Genomic DNA, 22660 nt, shown 5'->3' on the forward strand with positions numbered 1-22660 from the left:
AATCAGGTTACAGAATTTGGAAAACAGGAAAAATAGCATTAATACAGAACATATTACAGTCTGCATTTAAGCAGCACATGTAGAAAAGAAAATGTGGAGCAAAATATCAGTCAAAATCAATCAATCATAGCATTTATAGAGCGCACTACTCACCCGGAGGGTCTCAAGGCGCTAGGGGGGGGGGGGTCCGCTACTGCTCGAACAGCCAGGTCTTGAGCTGCTTCCTGAAGGCGAGGTGGTCCTGGGTCAGGCGGAGGTGGGTCAGGAGGGAGTTCCAGGTCTTGGCGGCCAGGTAGGAGAATGATCTTCCTCCTGTGGTGGCTCATCGGATGCGGGGGACGGCGGCGAGGGCGTGGCCGGTCGATCGAAGCTGGCGTGTGGGAGCGTAGAAGTTGAGGCGGCTGTTGAGGTATCCTGGGCCTTGGTTGTGCAGGGCTTTGTGTGCGTGGGTGAGGAGACGGAAGGTGATTCTCTTGTTGACCGGGAGCCAGTGCAGATCTCTCAGGTGTCTGGAGATGTGGCTGCGACGGGAGATGTCCAGGATGAGTCATGCTGAGGCGTTCTGAATCCGCTGGGGTCTCTTCTGAAGTTTGGCGGTGGTTCCAGGGTAGAGGGAGTTGCCGTAGTCCAGGCGGCTGGTGACGAGGGCCTGGGTGACCGTCTTCCTGGTCTCGGTGGGGATCTTAGGGGTGGTGTTTGATAACCGCCTGAACTTCCTACCTCATGCAAATCAGATTTCCTCCTCAGCTTTTCATAAACTACGGCTCATAAAAAAAATCTTGCCTTTCCTACCTGAAAATGCTGGAAAAACCCTGGTCACTTCCCTGGTTTTATCCACCTTAGATTACTGCAACGCTCTGTTCTTGGGCGCCCAAGAGAAGGTGCTTCAAAAAATGCAAAGCATTCAGAATGCCGCTGCCAGGCTACTTGGGCGCATTCCAAAATACCAGTCAGTGTCAGGCACCATAAGACAGCTGCATTGGTTACCGGTGAGAAAGAGGATCGAATTCAAGTCCCTCTGCCTAGTATACAAAGCTTTACATAATATCGGACCTGCTTTCTTCACCCAAAATCTTATCCCTTACCGTCCTGCGAGAACGTTGCGCTCATCCTCTTTACAGGAACTACTGGTACCAAATCGGTAGCGTGGGGTGATAGAAGATTCCTTGTAGCTGCCCCGAAATTGTGGAATACTGTTCCACTTGCAATCAAATCAAGTACCTCCCTCTGGATGTTTCGCAAAAAGCTTAAGACCTGGCTGTTTAAACAATAAAAACTTCAGTTCCCCTTGATGGTTATACAATGCAGAAACTTCAGCGCCGAGATGCCCTTTGTTCGCGCTATATAAATGTTTCAATAAATAAATAAATAAGTTTGCAACATTTGCTAGGAAAAATGTTACATACTAATTCCTCCTTCCTGTCACATCGCAGCAGGACGGATATTTTAACTAACACTGGTACATTGGCACAATCACAAGAATGGAAAGTTCAAAGTGGCCTTGACTCCTTCATGGTTTTGAGGCAAACTGACAAAGTCCACGCATTCTCTCTTCTCTTTAATGAGAGTCACAGCCTTGATGGATTCACAAGCAGCCATGTTTTTAAGGCCCCAAAACAAACAAACACAAAAGAGTATTAATTTCATGTAAAGCAGCCCATTATGTTTCCCTCCCTTATACTAATACCCCTTATAAATGTTTACCTAGCCAAGCTATTAGTTTAACCCCATTGATGCTGCCGTCGGCCGTTGAACGTTCGGAGCACTACCTGGCTGGTGCTGCAAACGTTCAACTGCCGACGCGGCCTCGCCCACTCTGTCGAACACCCGCACTGCACCGAAATAACGGCCGCCGTAAACGGGTTAAAGCAGCTTTTTCTATTATTTGTGTACAACATACAAAAAAAATTTGCAATGTGCAACATAGCATTATTATGATTTAGAGTAAATTTTAAAAGCGCACACAGTTAATACAGTGCACACAGCAACATGCTTTAATGTTTTAGATAGCTTTTCATGCATAAAGCATTGAGCCCCATGTGTAGTGTTTGGTGCATTTGTTAATTCACACACATTATAAAAAGAGGTGTTATAAACTGAAGTATATATATATATATTTTTTCAAATATGCAACAAGCCAAAGTCTCTTAAGACAGAAATAGTGAATTTAGATTACAAGGATGAACTGGAAAGAGAGAAACACATTCTATTAATCTTCAAAAGCTAAAAAAGACCACTTTTCTCTACACTGCAAAAACACATGTTAATTCAGCACAAGCATTTCAGACTGACTAGGCCTCACTTTCATATTTTTCATGTGCATGTGTTTAACCCCTTTCATGCTCATGACGAGCTCAGAGCTGGAGCTGTGCTTATGACGAGCTGACCTTGTCATGAACAATGGGATTATCAACCAATCAGCACAGGAGGGGGAAAGTCATAGCAGCCAAGGTGTTAACCTTGCACCAAAATGTGTGCGGCAATTTAAACGCAGTCTGTGTGAAGCACATAAATAAACAATGCCTGACTCCAGATGGAATCTGCTCCATCAAGTGCATTCCCGCCCTTTCCTTGTCATGTAGCGCAGTATGGTGCATTCCTACATAACTTAATCTCTCCTCTTTGTTTTTTCTCTACCTCTCCTTCTCTCTCTCTCTCTCTCTCTCTCTCTCTCTCTCTCTCGCTACATCTCCCTCTCTCTCCCTCTCTCCTCTCTCTCTCTCCTTCTCCCTCTCTCTCTCCCTCTCTCTCCGTCTCCCCTCTCTCGCTCTCCCTCTCTCCTCTGTCTCTCTCTCTCTCTCTCTCTCTCCCTCTCTCTCTCCCTCTCTCTCTCTCTCTCTCTCTCTCCTGCCCCCCCCCCCTGCAGTGGAGAGAGCAGTCTTCTACAGCCCCAGGGTGCAGAGCTCTGCTGGTCTCCAAGACGAGGCTGGAGGTGGTCCAGGGTCTTCCCAGAATCCTCCGCGCTCTCTTCTGAAAACCTCTCTGTGCCTCCATCCAGGTAAACACCCTTTCATCTCTTGTTTCTGCATGTTATGGTGCATGACATGTTCATGTGTGTTAGGGTTCTGCCATGTTAGTGACGTCACTCTGGGACAGTAGATGCTGAAAGTGAGGGCGGGGGCTGATGACGCAGGGATGACGCAGTCTGGGGTAGTAGTGGTAAATGTAGGCTTCTTACTACTACTGAGTGCAGCTCGAGGGACATATCTGCCTCACACCAGTGGTGGAGCAAGGGTGCCAAGAGCTCTGAAGCAGCTACAGTTGCAGAGCAGAGGGCCCCTCACAGCCCTGGGGCCCCTCACAGCCCTGGGGCCCCTCACAGCTCTGGGACCCCTCACAGCCACGGGGCCCCTCACAGCCCTGGGTCCATCACTGCCCTGGGGCCCCTCACAGCCCTGGGCCCCTCACAGCAAGGGGCCCCTCACAGCCCTGGGGCACCTCAAAGCCCTGGGGCCCCTCACATCCTTGGGGCCCCTCACAGCCCTGGGGCTCAGTGCCACTGCACCTGCTGCATGCTTGGTAGGTACGCCCCTGCCTCACACCCTTCCACCTCACACACTCACATGTAAATATGTTCTTAACATGTCATGTTGTATGTAGTAGACTGTACAAGCTCAGATCCCTCACAGCCCTGGGCCCGGTGCCACTGTACCTGCTGCAGCGCTTGGTAGGTACGCCCCTGCCTCCCACCCTTCCACCTCACACTCTGACATGTAAATATGTTCCTAACATGTTGTATGTACTAGTCTGTTCAAGCTCACACCCCTCACAGTCCTTCATCCCTGGTCTGTGCTACCTCCAGCACTGCTGATGCTCTTGTGTTACTGTGGACAGCACTTCTATCCACAGCTGTGCAGAGACACAAACACACAGAGGGTTGTGTGTCAGAGCCATTGACAGAAATAACGCCTGGCTTTAATATAGTGTCTAAAATATCATTTACAAAAAGTGAATCTCTCTGAGTGTAGATTCTCTGACTCTCATGTGTGATTCTTAAGGCTCAATATCTTTGTCAGACAATATTTATTCCTCAATATTCTGCTGCCAGAGCCACAAAGAGGAGGCACTCTTAGATCACAACAAACATTTCAACACTTTGTTGCATTAACCACTTCATCAGGTTGATCTGGACTCTTCTCGTTATCTCTTTCTCTTCCTCTCCGACACTCATTCTCTCTCGCGTCCACTGTCTCTGCCAACTCTCCTCCTCTCCTTCATTCCTTTATCTATTTCACTCTCTTTCTCGCTTTCTCTATTACTGTTTCGCTCCCTTTCGTTTTTCTTTCTCTGCTTTTCCCTCCCTCTATCTCACTGCACCTGTCTCTCTCTCCTCCCTCCCTCCCTCTATCTCTCTGTACCTCCTCGCTTCCTCCATCTCTCTTTACCTGTCTCTCCCTCTATATTTCTGTTCCTGTCTCTCCCTGTACCTGTCTATCCTCTCCTCTCTCCCTCTCCCTCCCCCTCTCTCTGTCTCTCTGTACCTGTCTCTCCCCCTCTCTCTCCCTCCCTCCCTCTCCCTCCCCCTCTCTCTGTCTCTTTGTACCTGTCCCTTCCTTCTCTGTCCCAGTTTCCCAGTACAACCTTCCTGACAGACAAGGACGTCTCCCTGGACAGAGCTGCCCCAGGGTGAGGAATGAGCCTGGAACAGAAGATTCCTCTCCATGGAGAGATTTACAGCCTCATCTGAGAGAGACTCTGTGTCTACACAGAGGTGAGAGAAATGTACCTTTTAACTTTTTACACACACATTTGTTTTTGAATAAATATACATGTTGTTCTGGATATTTACATGTTAAATACAAGACTGGAACAGAACACTATTTGTATTGAATGTACTTTTTGCGGTGCACTGCCTTTCATACATTGAAACCACCTGTGCTCTTGGACAGCACTGAACACACACTCTGCACATACTTCAGGTTCACCATTGCTTGCCCTCTTTGTAAACACTGACATCCATCAGATGGACACAGGATAAACAAAATTAGAATAGAAGTAATATGGTAATTATCCGTCACTAGGTAAACTATGGAACGTACTATCACACTATAGTTAGGGTTGTCTGGCAAGCGAGCTAGAAGGAGTGTGTTTGGAAGTGCGCCACTTACAATATTTTGAAAGAGTTTGATTACTTTTAATTGAACTGTATATCTATAACTTTGTAATTTCTAATTGTGCAATTTGATTAATGTTTATAGGAAAAATAAAGATTCCCTAATTATAACTAAGCTTTAACGTTTAGTTTGTTTTTTCTTTCAATTTCAATGATATTTTAACATTTTTAATAAAATGTGTTTCAAATCATAGAGTCCAATCTCATCGAGAGAAGTGTTGTTACGTAAAGGGTCGTATCATACAGAGAAGGACTGTGTCGCACAATGTAGTGTTTTAGAGTGGAGTATTGTAGACTGTAATACAGTAGAGTAGAGTGGGATAGTGTACAATGAATTAAATTATGATAGAGTGGAGTCGTGCCTCGTACAGTTGAGTGGCTCGTTTATACCAGTTCAGTGGCGTAGCGTACAGTCATACATTTTAGTGGCTTGTCATACAATACAGTGGACTAGTGTGTCGTAAAGCGTTGGAAAGTCTCGTAGAGTGTTGTACAGTTGAGTGTTGTTGGATAGAGTTGAGTATAGAGTTGCAAATTGGACTTCATGTGGTTGAATTGGAGTACAGTGTCGTAGGGCGGCATACAGCGTAGTAGAGTGTTGTAGATTACAGATAAAAAGAGTTAAGGAGTGTGTGGTAGAGTTGAGCAATGTAGAGAGCAGCGTTGAACAGTGATGTAGAGTACGTAGATTATAGAGAAGTGTAGTCAATTGGAGTTGTGTAGGATAGACTGGATTCAATTGTAAGAGTGTAGTGTTATGTTGTAGAGTGGTGTAAAGTGGAGTAAAGTGGCTGTCGTAGCATAGCATGTAGCAAAGTCTCAGAGAGTGGGGTGGTATGGCAAATGGTGGAGTGAACTGTCTTTTGTTACTCTGTTGGAAAGTGTCATACAGTGGAGTATAGTGTAGTGGCACAGAGTGAATTAGAGTGTTGTGGAGTCGAGATGAGTAAAGTGCACTGCAGTGTGGTAGAGGGGAATCACATCTAGTGTGATAGAGTTGATTGTCATAGAGCTTTCTAGAGTGGAGTGGTGTAGAGCCGAGTGGTAGAATAGTGTGGAGAAGTATGTGATAGATTTGAGTGGAGTAAAGTGAGGAGGAGTGGCACAGAGAGAGTTGTGTAGAGTGTGGTTGTGTATAGTAAAGTGTTGTTTAGCAGCATAAAGTAAACTAGAGTGATGTCCACTTACATAGAATAGAGTAAAGTGTTGTAGATTGGAGTGCTATAGAGTGGATCATTGTTTGGTACAGTGGAGGGACGTAGACTTTCGTTGAGTGTCATAGAGTGTGGTAGAGTGGAGTAGGTTTGAGTAGTGTGGAGTGGAGTTGGGTGAAGTGGAGTGGCATAGACTGGAATAGCAGACAGTGGAGTACAAAGGAGTGGGATACGGAGAAATAACCTTGAGTTCAATACGCTACATTGGAGTGACGTACAATGGAGTGGCACAGTTTGGAGTGGGGTAGAGTGAAATAGCATACAGTCGAGTGACATAGAGTATTTGTGGCGTCCAATGGAATAGCATAGAATGGAGTATTGTAGAGTAGAGTGGTGTACATTGAAATGGCTCAGAGTGGAGTAGCGCACAGTGGAGTGGAAAACAATGTAATAGAGTACTGTGGAGTGTCGTACATTGTTGTAGCATACAGTGGAATACATTTCAGTGTAGTGGGGTACACTGGAGTGGCATAGAGTGGAATAACGTTTACTAGGGTAGCACAGTAGAGTGGCATACAGTGTAGTGCAATAGAGTGGAGAGGCGTGGAGTGTGGTCAAGTTGAATACCATATAGTCGACTGGCGTAGAGTGTAGATGCATACAGTGTGATAGTGTAGAGTTGAGTGGCATAGAGGGTACAACGGCATAGAGTGGAATAGCATAGAGCGAAGTACAGTGAAGTGGCATAGAGCGGAATAGCTTACAGTGTAGTACGGTACAGTGGAGTGGCTCCAATGCGTACCATCAGAGCTAGGAGTCATCTGGCAATGCCTTGGCATTCGGAAGAACTCCGGCAGCTCAAACTGCAGTGTAAACAGGCTGAGAGGGCATAGAGGAGACAATATTTGGAACCCCAACGTGTCCTCTACAGGCAGACACTGGCAAATTATTAAATTCAGATCAAGCGGGCTAAGTGTCGGTTTTTAGAGGACTCATTGACGGCGGCGGCGAATAAATCACAGGCTCTCTTTAGACTTGTGAAAGATGTAGCCCATCCAGCCTGTATTAAAAACATCATACCGGCCTCTCAGGATCTTTGTGATTCGCTGGCACAAGCCTTTGAGGACAAAATTGCCTCTATCTTAAACAATCTTGCCCCATCCGTTGACAAGGTGGTGGACAGTCCCTCCTTAAGTGAGACCAGCAAGACGAGCACCTCATCTACAGGACTGAATAGTTTTCCACTACCATCTTTTGAGGAATTTTGTGCGGTGGCGGACGGGTTGTCCTCTGGTTCTCCATCTGACCCGCTTCCGCCGAAATTTTGGAAACTGTTTCGTGCTGAGTTGTTCCCCCCACTTTTTTCGATCTGCTGCCAGTCCTTGGGTTCCGCACGAGTGCCTGACTGCTGAAAACTGGCAGTGGTTTCCCCACTACTGAAAAAAGAAAATCTGGACCCTACGTGTCCAGTAAACTATAGGCCGATCTCCCTACTGCCTTTCCCAGTTAAAATCTTGGAGAAACTGGCCACAAGGCACCTCTCCAATTTTCTTGAGTCCACCGAGTGCTTGGATACGGTCCAGTTTGGCTTTAGGCCAGCACATGGGACAGAGTCGGCCTTGGTGACCGTTCTTGATGACCTTCGGATGCGGGCCGACCAGGGTCAAGCGGCCTTCTTAGTGCTGCTTGACATGTCGGCCGCGTTCGACACGGTTAGCCATGCAATCTTGATCAGGAGGTTGGCGGAGGCTGGAATTTCTGGATTGGCCCTACAGTGGTTGGTATCATATCTCGATCATAGGTACCAGGTGGTATCTCTGCCACCTTTCAAATCCAACATCAGGAAGGTGGGGCAGGGTGTACCACAGGGGTCTTCCATTAGTCCCATCTTATTTAATCTCTACCTCCGTCCCCTGATCTCGTTGATAACATCCTTTGGCATAACAGTCACCAACTATGCAGACGACACTCAGCTTGTCTTCTCTTTTGAAGGCAAGAAGGCGGTATCCCATGAGGTGTTTCATCGTTACATGAGCACCGCGGCAGCATGGTTAGGTAACAACTCCCTGCAAGTTAACAGCATGAAAACTGAGGTGTTACACTGCTCAATGGACCGCACCCCTAGGCCTCTACCACTGGACTTCTGGTCCCCTGATTTTCAAGGGACTGATTCCCCTGCTGAGTCAGTACGGAATCTGGGTGTAATGTTCAGCTCTAACTTACAACTAGAGGTAGCAGTGAACAAAACGGTAGCCACTTGTATGGCACTGCTCTGCTCGCTGCAGAAGATTCTACCCTTGCTCCCTTGCTATGCCAGGCCAGAGGTAGTGCGAAGCATTATTTTAGGTCGTCTCGACTACTGCAACGCACTGCTTCTGGGGGCGCCTGTCACCTTACTGGGGAAATTACAACGTGTGCAGAATTTTGATGCTAAACTCGCATTTTCACGCCACCGTCTGGACTCCTCTGCTGAGGCTCTAAGGGACTTGCACTGGTTGCCAATTCTGCAGCGTATTGATTTTAAGGCCCTGTGTCTGGTGTTTCGGGCTCTTCATGGTCAAGGCCCACTCCCATTGCAGAACCTCTTCTCCTGGTATACCCCAGGCAGACCACTTCGGTCAGCCTCTGCCTATCTGGTATCAGTACCTAAGATCAGGCGTTCCCGGATGGGAGGTCGGGCCTTCAGGTTCACCGCAGCAAAACTGTGGAATTCCCTCCCTCTGGACCTGAGGGGTATGACCGATCTTTCCTCTTTTAAGAAAAACTTGAAGACCCATTTATTTCCCAGAATGTTGCACTAGATTTTTCGGATGCTGGTAACACCTTGTATGTCATGACTATCTAAGCGCCAGGATGCCCGTTGGGTGACAGCAAGCGCTATATAAAAATATCTATAAATACATACATACATACAAGGAATGGTGTACAGCCTATTGGCATACAGTGAGGTGGGGTTGAGTGCAGTGGCATACAGTGTAGTAGTAGTGTACAGGGGAGTGGTGTACAATGGAATAGCATAGAATGGAGTGGCTTAGAGTGGAGGTACATAAACTGGTGTGACGTAGAGTGTAGTAACTTTCAGTGTAGTGGAATAAAGTGGAATAGTGTACAATGGAGTATTGTAGAGTGTAGTGGTATATAGTGGAATAGCATTCAGTGTAGTAGCGTACAGTGGAGTAGTATATCACTCATGACATGTTTAATGGCATCATTGTTGACATCACTGATTACATGTAAATAATAACAGTGATGTCATTAATAAAGACACCATTTACTCATTCTCACACTGTGCTCCAGGCTTTCAAAAGGCAGGAGTCATAAAAAGCAGAAATGAAGGGGTTCATTTTGTCATCGAAATTATGGTTTATGTTCTAGAAGGCTAAAACGTGGTCATAAATATCTTCCTCGTTCATTTCAATAAAATCTTCTGACACCTAGACACAAGCAGCAGCCGGCCAGTTCACTCCCTCGTGATCAGCTGCAGATTTACCACCGTATTCTATTGAGAAACTAGAGTGCTAAGATTCTGTACTTATGACAAAAGTGTGACACACGAGGCCACCATCTTGATGGAATTAACAATATAAAACTGAAAGACAGAAGACACTGCATTAAACTTAACATTTCCTAGTTACAGAGAAGCAAAAAAATCCTCTTTGCAGAGATTTGTGTGAGGTACATCTCCCCCGTTGACACCTGGGCTGCATTGATTGACACATGATAGCCATTTGTTAAACAGGATTAAACATGTGAACTACAGAACACATGGATGTGTATCTGCTGCAGATACTTTACCCACTGAGGCTATTCTATATTGTAAATCAGGCTCCCCTTTCGACCCATGCCCGCCAAAAATGCTACATTCATTAGTGGATATAGTAAACCCTGTCATTAACCAAATTATCAATACCACATTTAAACTTGCAAAAATACCTGACCTCTGGAAAACGGCCGCTGTCAAACCCCTTCAAAAAAAGAAACTCTCGGATCCCACCACTCTTTCCAATTTGAGACCCATCTCCCTCCTCCCCTGTTTGAGTAAAATTGCTGAGAAAATAGTTAACGCACAACTGAATGAGTTTCTGGAAAATTCAAACACCCTACACCCTAAGCAATCTGGTTTCAGACCGGGACATTCAACAGAGTCAGTACTGCTCCATACCACAGATACCCTTAAGTTCGCTCTGGACCAGGGTAAGGAGGCAGTGCTGATTCTGTTGGACCTCTCAGCGGCTTTCGACACTGTCTCCCATCACATCCTGTTAGACAGATTGAAGCACGTCGGAATAAACAGCAAAGCTCTCGCCTGTTTAACATCATTTTTGGAAAAGAGAAACCAGATTGTCACACTCGGCAGCTACAAATCTGAAGGAAAGCTTCTTTCCTCGGGGGTCCCTCAGGGAACCTCCCTGAGTCCGACCCTCTGTAACCTGTACATGTCCCCTCTGCTTTCACTAATTGATTCCTTCAATATTGAAGCGATTGCTTACGCAGATGATACGCAATTGATCCTCACCCTAGATAAAAACTCCACCGCAGCAGAAGAAAATGTCCACCTCTGCCTCACCACGGTAATGAAGTGGATGGAAACAAATCATCTCAGATGCAATAGCTCAAAAACGGAAATCATGTTGTTCAGAAAATCCAACGATTTCAAACCCACCCTATGGTGTCCCTCTGATTCAGACCCACCACACTAGATACCGTAAAAAAAAACAAGGTATTAAATTCGACTCCACACTTTCCTTTCATAAACATGCACTTACTATTGCAGGCATATGCTTTCAAACTATAAAAACCCTAAGAAAATTCTTTGACCTACTCCCTCTGCACGCTAGCAAGACCGTGGCAGTGGCCTTGGTCCTGTCACGCTTGGACTACTGCAATAGCTTGTATGCAGGAACAAAAAAGACGGTAGTAAAAAGACTGCAAGTAGTCCAGAACTCCGCCGCAAGGCTGGTACTTGGGCTCCCAAAGCGCTCTCCCTCAGCCGAAGCACTAAAGATTTTCCACTGGCTGACTATTCATAAAAGGATCCCGTTCAAAGTCCTAACTATTACTTATAAAGTCATAAGCGAAACTGGCCCACAATTCCTGAGAAGTAAAATTAGGCCCTACAAAACCAAACGAACATTGCGGTCTACATCTGAAAATCTACTCACCATCCCCAACTTTAAAATGAAAACCCGGGGAGGCAAAATCTTGGCAGCACTTGGTACAAAGGCCTGGAACACCCTGCCTACGCAACTAAGGCACACCCGTAATGAACCCACTTTCAGGAAGCTTCTAAAAACTTGGATCTTTGGTACTCCAGATCATCAAATACTGTCGCTAATATGATCCTTTCCACCATCCTCCTGCTGCTCCCCCTCTCTCTTCCCCCCCCCCCATCAATTCCTTCTGCTGATGTCCTAAAAGCGCTAAGATGCTCCCTGGAATGAACTTTGCGCTATACGAAAACCCCTTTCATTCATTCATTCATCTCTAGCTGAGGCGTTCACCTCCATATTGAATGGAAGACAACCCGGTACAAGAGTTTCAGGGCAAATCATCACATGTGTTGAAGGGCAGAGAAGCTCCTGGGGAGGTTTGTTCGAGATTCTCGGTGTTCATTTCTACTCTAGCTTTGACAGATTTATACTTCTGCAGCACCATGAACTTTGTTTTGTCAACATTGACAACAAGATCATGGTCCTTGCAAAAAAGACCATATCTATCGAGGGCTCTTTGCAGACCGACTTGTGTTTTAGACAAAATTAAGGAGTCGTCTGCAAACACTAAAAGAGATACCCTCGAACCTGCGAGAGTGGGAGCCTCCGTAGGGTAGTCAGTATAATATGAGATGACATTGTTAATAAACAAAGAGAAGAGGGTAGGGGCTAGAACACACCCCTGCCGAACTCCCTTGTTAACAGGGAAATGTTCAGTTACCTCACCCTGCTTACCCCACCAGACTTGGGCATAAGTAGATTTGTGCAATTTTATGATAAATGATAAAATCTTAACAGGCAACCCCACTACCTTAAGTGTGTTCCTTAGGTTACTATGGGGCACTAGATCAAATGTCGATTTAAGATCTAAGAACGCTGCATAAAGGGTGCCCCCAGCTAGCACCACAGTATTCCAATATATCATCATGAATCTAAAAACGTGGTCGATTGTGCTAACATGGGAAGTAAATCCTGCTTGATAGGTGGATAAAATTCCATTGTCATCAATCCACCTATTAACCCTACTTAGCACTAATCTAGCTACCAACGTTTGCATAGAATCAATAAGGCTAATGGGCCGATAATTAATTGGGCTAGCACCATCCCCTTTTTTATATAAGGGCACAATTTCAGCCCCGTGCCAGGATTCCGGTATTGGAACTCCTCTTGCCAGTCCATTTGCGAAAATGAGAATATATCTCCACCAATTTGCTCGGTCAGCTTTAAATATGTCCGCCGGAATGCCATCCGGACCCGGAGCTCTACGTGCAGCTACCCTGTCCAATGCATGTTCTATTTCCACTAAAGTAAATGTTAGAACTGAGTCCGGGGGTACATTCTGATACTGTTCACAATCATTTCCTTGCAAGGAGAATTGTCTCTGATAATGAGCATCCCAAGCTTCTGGGGGACATTGATAGCTGGTACCAGACCAGCATTATCACTACCCCTCCTAATGAGTTGCCAGAATCGACACCGGTTTTTCCCAGAACTTGCCTCAAATAGGTCCCACCATCTACTTTCGTCAAAAGCCTTCTTTGCATGATATTGGGTAGCCTTATATGCACGCCTCCTGAGTTAAACCTACCCTTATTGCTTTTAATAAAGCCCCGTAGGTGTTCCTGCATTCCCCCAACATACCATTCTGCTGATGTAGGCACAACAGGCCTATTAACTCATTTTTTTTGGTTTCATAAAAAAGGATCTCAGCTTGGCTAACAGGGTATCGTGAACTGCTAAAAATGCTGTAAAAGTATCCTCACAAGGCTTGAGTCGTGAGAGGGCAATAAGGGAATCCGCCTTATTTGACTCAGAGTTCCCTCATCCACGGACACCTGTGCCCTCTTTAACCTGCGGCAGTCTTTGGACTTAATGACATCAGCTGTTACCATGTCCATGCTGCCGGTCGTTGCCGAACAGCAATTCACATCTAATGTCAATGACAATGGGTCGGGTCACTCTCTGTCCTTTTCACGACCTCCATGTCCCTCACCCTTTGCCAAAATTCTAAATTAACAAGAAAATATTCAATCCTACTACCTTTTAGCCCACTGCAGCAAGTGGGGTTGCCTTTGTTGTCCGAGATAGTTCTTCCATTAACCGCACGGAGCCCCCTGTCCAGAGTTAGGCTTTTTAACTGAAGAGAGGCTTCAGTCCATTTCTTAATTGGTGCCAACATTAGGGACGGGACACCCCAAATAGCATCCTCATCGCTAGTTAGGTTCCCGTCTTCCATACCGAGTGGCTCGAACGTGAAGTTAAAATCCCCCGCAATAATTTGGTTACTAATCCCTTCCGATGTTTTAATAAATATATATCCAAACTAGAGATGGACTTAGATGCCTTTCCACCTAGTAGCCCCCAGGCATAGACATTTATCAATATAAATTCAGGGAAACACTCTTATTTTAATGGCCTGAATATCCGGGGTGTCTATAGCAAGGTCTTCTACCAGGAAACCCATCCGTTGTTTGAACCAGATTATCAGGCCGCCTGATGGGTGCCCTTTAGAGCTAGCAAATGCAGGTTTAGCAAATTACAAGAAACCTGGCCGAAAAATAGTTTCCAATGACCAAGTCTCCTGGAAAACAACAATGTCATAAGGCTCAATAAAATCAGACCAGTCGGAGGAACTAGTCTTTGAAAGCAACCCCGTAATATTCCAAGAGAGAATGCTTAGTGATCTACGGGTAGAGTCTACACCCTGTTCTGGCTTTTTCAAATCCTCGGAACTCAGTAGCCCACTACCCGTTACTGACCGACAGTGTGAATTCGTTCATGGACAGTATCAAGGTGAATAACAATGCTATCTAACCCAGATGGTAATGCAGATGGCAGTCAATCGCAACCATCTAATCCTGACAGTGGGGCAAATCGGTTGACTAAATTTAAGTCGAAGGGATGGTCTGTTACTCTCCGGAGAGCACCCTGGTGTGGAACACCCCTGTATAACCTCCCACTGACCTGGGAAGTGCGGTGCGGTCTATAGAAAAACCCTAAGGCAAGGTTAGATATTTTTCTGGGGAAATACCCAACATTCCTAGTTCCCAAGCATTCCAGTAGGAGTCTAACCACATGCATGTTATTAAAGTTGGCAAAGTTGGCAACTACGCAGTCGCCAATGTAATTCGGGGCCCCCTGAAGCAGATGAAGGGCAGACTAGCAGGGGAGAAGTAGATCCAAAACAGAAAACGAAAAGTCTGCCCTATATGTTTCAATTTACCACTCTGAACAAATTCACCAATTCCCAAGTTGACAACCACCCCTCTATTCCTACAATGTAACAAAGGCAATGGGTCAGATATTAAAGGAATAAGTGATGGACAACTAGCAACTATGGGGTTAGAAGACACTTCAGTTACCGTTTCAGATGGCTGAATAGTTTCCGCCAAAGAGGTCATAATGGAACCATAATTAGTCACAGCAAGAAGTTCTAGATTCATTAGTTTCTCTTCTATTAGAATCAGTCTCTCAGATAACGGAGGTAAAGAAACCGAAATAAGGTCCCTCATTTTAGCCCATAATCCTTGTACAAAGTCAAGCACAGACACAGCAACTTGGTCCGTATTTTGAGCTCCAGAAGGAGGAGTAATAGGCTGAGGCTGAGCAGACATTTGTGGAATAAGGTTCGCCGGCCCTCCATTCTTATTCGTTTTAGGCATCTTAGCATTCTTTTGTCCTTGAGGGCCCCCTCCTCGTTTCCTCTTTACTGCTGGCTCTGGTAATATTTCCAAAACTTGTGACTTGGATTTAGGTACAGATCTTGCAGTCACACGTTGGATTGAAGTGCCCACTGAACCCTCATGTGCTAATACAGGAAGGGCAAGGCTAGCAGGTAGCGCATTTATTGCAAGAATATCCAACGGAGAAGGAGGAGAATGACTTATGGGACCTTCCAAATTGTGGGAAACTAGACCCATTGCCAAACATCGTTCTGGCGAGCGTACAGACATCGAACCCCCCAGTGGCAAGTGTTTTGCTTGCAGTGGATCAAGGGATAGACGACGCTCGGTCAGGGAAATTTCATGGGGTAAAACAGACTTATTAGAAATTGATCAAGTGTCCCTACCACTTCCGCCCGTGAGGGCATTCCTCCCCCGCCCCGCCCGGATATTCATCCTTGCTTATACACAATAGCATTGTAGCGTCCTATAATTCCAGACTAGCAATAGCCACAACAGACGGTAAACACTGACCTTCGGGAAGGAGCCGCAGCTTATGCCGCACACAGGACTCTACTCGCGGCTCCCGCCGTGTTCAGGAGACCACCAGCGGCTCCGGCCACACACAGGACTCTATTCGCAGCCTCCACCGCATTTTGGGAAACCCTTGTGGCACCGTCTGCACACAGGACTCAATTAGCGGCCCCCTCTTCCTGCTACCAATTCACGCAAGTGAATCAGTTCACTCAGATCCTCCAGTGATTCAGATGCAGCGCTGTAAGCATAGTTCCATCAAAAAACTCTCTGTATCTATTGCACAGGACTCTATTTGCGGCACCTGCCGCGCTAAGGAGACCACCCACAGCTCCGGCCGCACACAGGACTCTACTTGCAGCCCCCGCCGCGTTCGGGAAACCCTCGCGGCTCCGGCCGCACACAGGACTCAGTTCGTGGCCCCCGCCGCGTTCGGGAAATCCTCCCGGCTCCGGCCACACACAGGACTCAATTTGCGACCCTGGGAAACCCTTGCGGCTCCGGCCGCATGCAGGACTTCGCCTCCTCAGTAGCTGCTTCCTGCGCACACAGGACTCAGTTCATGGCCCCCCGCCGCGTTAAGGAAATCCTCGCAGCTCCGGCCGCAAACAGGACTCAATTCACGAACCCGCCGCGTTCGGGAAATCCTTGCTGCTCTAGCCGCACACACGACTCAATTTGCGAACCCGCCGTGTTCGGGAAACCCTCACTGCTCCGCAAAGTACTAACACCAAATGATAAATCGCTTTTTAGAGAATCTAACCCCAGCTGCCTAAAGGGAACCAACTCCAATTCCCACTTTCCATTCCTTTATTTTTGAGGATATTTAAAATGTGTTTAGTAATATTCTTTTCCATATTCTTGATCACGATCACACACTGATTGCCAACTACCTCGCATACACCACCATTCTTAGCTAGAATAAAGTCCACTGCATATCTAGTCTGTTCCAAAAATATTCACCTACTATCCAACTGAGTGGTGATGTCGAGTATTAGATCAAATTTGCAGCTTGCATCTAAAGTATTCTCTAACCTGTTCACCTCAGCCCATGGACGTACCACCCAATGTAAAAATAGAAGAAAGGATGTATCCAAAAGTGATCCCATTACTATCATTATTGACGTCTATATTGGTCACTCACTCACAGAATTCTTTACTCAGGGTCCTTTTAACCCATCGTATGTTAGGCTTGCCATATTTACTCTCGGAAGACGCATGAGCAGTGAGGCAGGCAGAAACCCAAATACAGCCGCGGACCATGGTGATTAACTCCCGACGGGACCCCGTGTGCCTTATTGATCGTGGCGCCAAGAGAAGAAACCCCTAAACAGTAAAGGCACCACGGAAATAGATGACACTGACCGCCAATTTCAGGAAGCTCTCCCTGTCCTGATGATGATCTTAAATCATTAAAGATCGAAAGGTCGTCGACCAACCCAAGGAAATTCCCCCACCTCAGTGGATTGTTGTTTTTATGTGACATTTCGTATATTTTCACTTTGTTCACTCAAGTCACGTTATGCACCCTGTCACTCATGTGAGCACCTGAACGTATCTTTACATGTGAAAATATGAAATAAATATTCTTTCACATGTTACCCTACATGTTTTGCTCCAAAGATTGACTCACTACTAGATTAAAGTTTGTTGTTCAGGACCTTTTAGGCCACCCCGAACCATTGTTCTCCCACAATAAGTTACAACCCCAGGTTCACTTTATGGGGTACCCTTGTTTCTTAAACTGCCATATTTACATGGCACAATCAAAGGCAATACCATTCTAAGAGCTACATCAACTGTACCATTATGGACATTGGAATACGTCCCATTATATATACACTTTATTGTTTGATGAATTAAATCATTACAATGCACATATAAAAATCGAGCTTAAAAGACATTAGAAAATATTTTTCACTGAACTCCACCCATCGGTCGCAAATAAAAGTAAAGCAATAAAATTGTTAGTGTGAGATTTCTTCTAAAACAAGGTAACCTTCACTTAAGTGAAACCACATATCGATAAATACAATTAATAAAAAATAGAGATTGACGTAAGGATGGACATATATACGTCAATAAGGATGTCATACGAACGGGTTCGTTCGCACATTCTTTTACTGAAGTTCTCGGTGAAATCAAAACAATGGCTACGGGAATTTCCCAGGTCGCTGTAGGTTTGATTTGTTTTGAGAACTCCGTATGCCTTATCAGGGGCTGGAGGAATATCGCTTGCCTAATTAGATGGCATGCGTTATGACCTAATCAGATAACGCGCTTCTGTGCCGTGGTGTGGCTTAATCAGATAACGGTTTTTGCACCGTTAGATGGCTGCTAGTTAATTATTAACCAAACCAGGGTCAGGAATAGGGGAATCGATAGAGTACCTATAGAAATACATCACAGTGGCACTTATGCCCAAACTCCCATTTAGGTGGGAGACTTCCGATTTTCTAAGCTAGAAAATGATATTTTTCTTCTCCTTAAAACATCCTTCCTTTAATGCAAGGTAATAAGGGCAGTGACTTCTAAATATCTCTCCTATCTATCTATATCTATACTACTATTATAAAGAGAGAACTTGCACCTTTTGGCCAGGTAAACTCGGGAACCACAGCGCCAATCTACACACTCGATACATCTATGAAAATGTCAGGGTGTGTAGATGGACATAGGCTATATAAATTTTAAAAAAAAGTAAATAAAAAAATTAAGTTTGAAAACAAAGTAGTCCCCTGAAAGTAGCGCCGGCCGGGACCTAGCGCTGGCCGCGATGCGACGTGCGTGATGACCGCGACGCGACGTGCGTGATGATGACGAAGGAGGAGCGGCGGTGCAGTGACGAGCGGCTGTGCAGTGAGGAGCGGCGGCACAGGTAAGGAAAGGGAAAGTTTTCGAGCTTTTCTTAAACTCTCAGTGCGAGACTGTGTGATGCAGGGGGAGGCGTCCCAGGGGGGGGTGAAGTGAGGCAGACAGACGACATGTCGATGGCCTTCCTAACGCATCTGCACATGATCACACTTCAGAAAAATATCTTGAAAGAGCCGGGAGCACAGAGAGGAGGCCAGGCGACAGAAGCACGGAGCTTTAAGTGGAGACGTGTGGCTCACTGGTTAGAGGAGGCAGACCTGGAAGCAGAGGTCAGCCCGGGACCAGGGTTCAATTCGATTAGCTTGCTTAATCTCCACAATGGCCCCTCGCGGCGGAATGCCTGGCTTTCACCTTGCGGATACCCTGCCGGGGTTATCTCACAGGGGAATACCAGGACGGGTTCCCTAAGCAAGCGCTTAGAAACCGCTCGGTGATTTGCGCTATATAAATTCCTGTACATTTACATTTACATAAATAGAAATCTTTTCTCAAAAGGAAGCCAGGCTGAAGCCTCAGACGGAAAGTATAGATTCAAGTTTTCTACTTCCAGGCAGAGCACGGCACCCGAAGTTTAGCCGGAGCCAGATGCTTTTGTTTTTGGGCAGATAGAGGAAGGCAGAGTTACGTCAGCGAAATCTTCCTGGGGTGTCTTGGCAATGGTCCTCCTGTAGGGCAGGTGTTCAAAGAAGGACCTTCGCAGTGCTATCAGCTGGAAGACGCAGCAGTCATCATCTTTTTCGAATATGAGGCAGCTAGGAACGGAAAATGTCGGAGCGGGAGTGAGTCGGGCGGGAGGGAGTCGGGGCGGGAGGGGGGCCTGGTCCGTGTCCATGCATGGGCATGCACAGACAATGTCAGGGCGGGCGGGGCCCTGGGCGGGCAGTTGACCCTGAAGCCTCATTGCCCCCAGGCAACGATGGGGCGGGCTGCTAGTACTATATAAAGCCACTGGGTTGAGGGGGGTTATATAGGTTGTGATAACAATACATATTGCACCAATTTTTACATGGAAAAACAGAATGTCACATTGGTGGGTTGGCATTATACGGAATTGATAGTTCCCCGAGAGGCTGGTTATTATCCTGCTTGTTGCATCATTGTGAATATCACTGATACGTCACTGTATATAAATTGCTCAGGAATAGTGTTGTACAAAAACATCAAGTACTTTTGGAATGAAGTCCAGGTATGCAGCGGTGGATTATGAGGGACCGATTTATGCACACCCAGGGTTTTTCTTTTTGTATAATGGGTCGTATTATCTCTTATCAGTTGGCCTCTCTTCCATCGTATTTGTCCTGCACATAATCCCTGTATCTAAAACTATGGTTTATGTCACTTAGACTGGGGGAGTGGTGCTTTTTGAAACATCTACCCCTTTGGCGTCGCCCATCAGATGAGCTTCTGTGCAGGGGCTATGGGGAATCGGTAGAGTCCTTGGAGCACGTCGTATGCCTTTGTCCAGTATTGCTGTCTTTGCGCAGATCAAAATTGAGGCTAGAATGAAACAGATTGGGAGTCCGGTCTTGTAGGCAGAGTATCATTGCTGCATTGAATCCGGAGAACACAGCTTTAAACATCAGCATCACACTCTTTATCCATCCTGCATTCCGCAAGCTTAATCAGTAATTCAGAGGCTCTGTGTTAAAATTAGGGAACAATCACAGGTGGCTACAATAAAGGTACATCTTTGAAGCTGGTCCCCAGCAAAACCAGTGTATTCAGCCCCAGCCTGACATTGCCTTAAGCAAACACACGCGGTGGTGACGAGATTGGAGCAGCGAGACTTGCCGAGGAGCCCAGCTGAGAGCGAAGCCCACAGACACTGCCCCGCCTTCCTGACGCGCTGAGAACGAGACGCTGCTTTTCTCCTGCCGAGAAATCCAGCTCCGGCACTTCCACGCAGCCCTCGCAGGCAGCTGGAATATCAAGACCTGGTATAAGAGATACCAGCCCTCCACCATTCTAGATCTCAGGTACAGAACTGAATAACCCCTTGCAGAGAATTCTTGAGTCAGTCCCTTGGCAAAACAAACTTAACTTAAACTGCTACTTATCTACTCCCGCCCACGTATTAGGCTTAGGTCAGGTACACTGGGGTAGGCGTGGTTAGAAGCACCAGTTGAGTACGATTAGTCAAATGTATGTATGTATGTATATATTTTATCCATTTTAAATATCATATGGCTTAGAAACCATATCAATGCTTTTACAGTATTATTTTATAATTCTGTCTTTACTGTATGCACTTTACTTAACTATAAGTATTGCAATAATAGCGATCCATTTCTCTTGTACGAGAAAAGAGACTGATCAATAAATACCATCTTTTATTGAACACGCCCGTCTCTTCCTTTTCTCTACAATCTGGTGAAACTAAGAATGCACTGAACTGACTGAGTAAAATAAGTTGTCTTTTGTTTTCACACGACTCTAGAGATACACTCTTGATTAGGGGAGAGCAAAGTTGTCATGTTCTATGGTTGTCAGAAACTAAATCCCTTCTTGTCTATCCAGGGAGGTTAAAATCCTCCTTGCCTATTCGAGAACGTTTCTAGTGAACTCTGAGCTAGCTGGCAAACCCAAAACTTTAAGTCTAATATCGTCGGTAGAAGACCTAGTGAACCTTTGCCCTAGGTCTATACTATTGAAGATATTATTCCAATGCGCAGAGCCTATTGGGATAATAGGAACTACACTACACCACCTTTCCTCTTTCATCACCAAACTCTACTTTGTTATTCTCACAGGCACTTCAAGGATTAATTCAACTCTCTTTCATGACCTTCAGGCCGCTTGGCTTTCACTTGAGCTCAACGTTGTAAATATGTCTTCTATACCTGCATTAACCTAATTTTGCCACCTCGTATTTTATTGTTGCATGTTTTAATTATCCTAATTGTATTTGTAATTTGTTTGTGTGTACCTCTCCTTATGTAAGGTACTTGGTTCTGTTGTGAAGCGCTCTGACATTTTTATATGGCACGCTATATAAAACTGCATTAAATAAAACCGCGATCTGCAAAGTTGCATTAAGTATGTATAATAGAATCGGTACCATTACTAAAATGTATCCATCTCTTTAAGTGCACGCCACTAGGGGGAGCCAAAGGTCTTTTGCTTTAGCTGTCCAGTTTACTTTAAAGAAAACGATTACTCGACATGGTGTCCTCATTAATACGTGTCCACGATGACCGCAGGGGATGTACGAAGGTTGTAAAACACGCGGCTGCAACCTTTCTTGAAAAAATCGAAGTAAAACCTCAGAGTCGGGGACCGTTATTTTATCCCACTAAAATGACAGCTTTTTTCCGTACCCACACATTTTTGTCTGAATATTTCCATTATACAAAAATGCAGTGTTTTGTCAAGCTTATTAAAGTTGCTTGTGATGACATCCAGGTGCACTAGGTTGCTGCCAAAGTAGACTTATCCTCCCTCTCCATCGCTCACTTTTCCCTCAGCCCCTTTCCACCCTCCCAGGCATGAGTAATAGAAAGCCACAATTCTGCCCTGTTATCTCCCGGGCAGATCCGCATTGCTTGAATTTCCCCAGACTCTAGAGTTTAGGAAAAGCTCGAAAACTTTCCCTTTCCTTACCTGTGCCGCCGCTCGTCACTGCACCGCCGCTCCTCCTATCTTCGTCATCACGCACGTCGTGTCGCGGCCGGCGCTACTTTCAGGGGACTACTTTGTTTTCAAACTGAATTTTTTTTATTTACTTTTTTTTTTAAATTTATGTAGCCTATGTCCATCTACACACCCTGACATTTTCATAGATGTATCGGGTGTGTAGATTGGCGCTGTGGTTTCCGAGTTTACCTAGCCAAAAGGTGCAAGTTCTCTCTTTATAATAGTAGTATAGATATGTATGGCCCTGGATAACCATAACCAAACACTCCTTTTACTTCTGTAAACTGAGGCAGTTGAGTATAAGTATAATTTACAAGTGACAATGGGTATGCAGTCCACAAACCCGAGACAGATTCCGTGGGGGTAACAAGCGGTCCCCTCTCCGAAGAACGTCTTATGCGTTTCCATAAATACATTGCTCGGCGCTGTTTTTTTATTTCATTTCAGGGAGATAACCTTACCCTTGCTGCGTAAAAGCAC

The 22660-nt window shown here is 45.7% G+C and overlaps 1 protein-coding gene across 1 annotated transcript in view; it reads left to right on the top strand.

The window, feature by feature from the left end:
• LOC144770003 (uncharacterized) overlaps nucleotides 1-22660 on the top strand; it is a 198985-nt gene that overhangs the window by 79632 nt on the left and 96693 nt on the right. The window contains exons 3-4 of the mRNA XM_078654196.1: nucleotides 2867-2998; nucleotides 4568-4711. Coding sequence (XP_078510322.1) covers nucleotides 2867-2998; nucleotides 4568-4711 — 276 coding nt within the window. The remainder of the gene's footprint in view (nucleotides 1-2866; nucleotides 2999-4567; nucleotides 4712-22660) is intronic.

The sequence above is a fragment of the Lissotriton helveticus genome, chromosome 7 (assembly GCF_964261635.1).
Source record: "Lissotriton helveticus chromosome 7, aLisHel1.1, whole genome shotgun sequence".
Classification (NCBI taxonomy): Eukaryota; Metazoa; Chordata; class Amphibia; order Caudata; family Salamandridae; genus Lissotriton; species Lissotriton helveticus.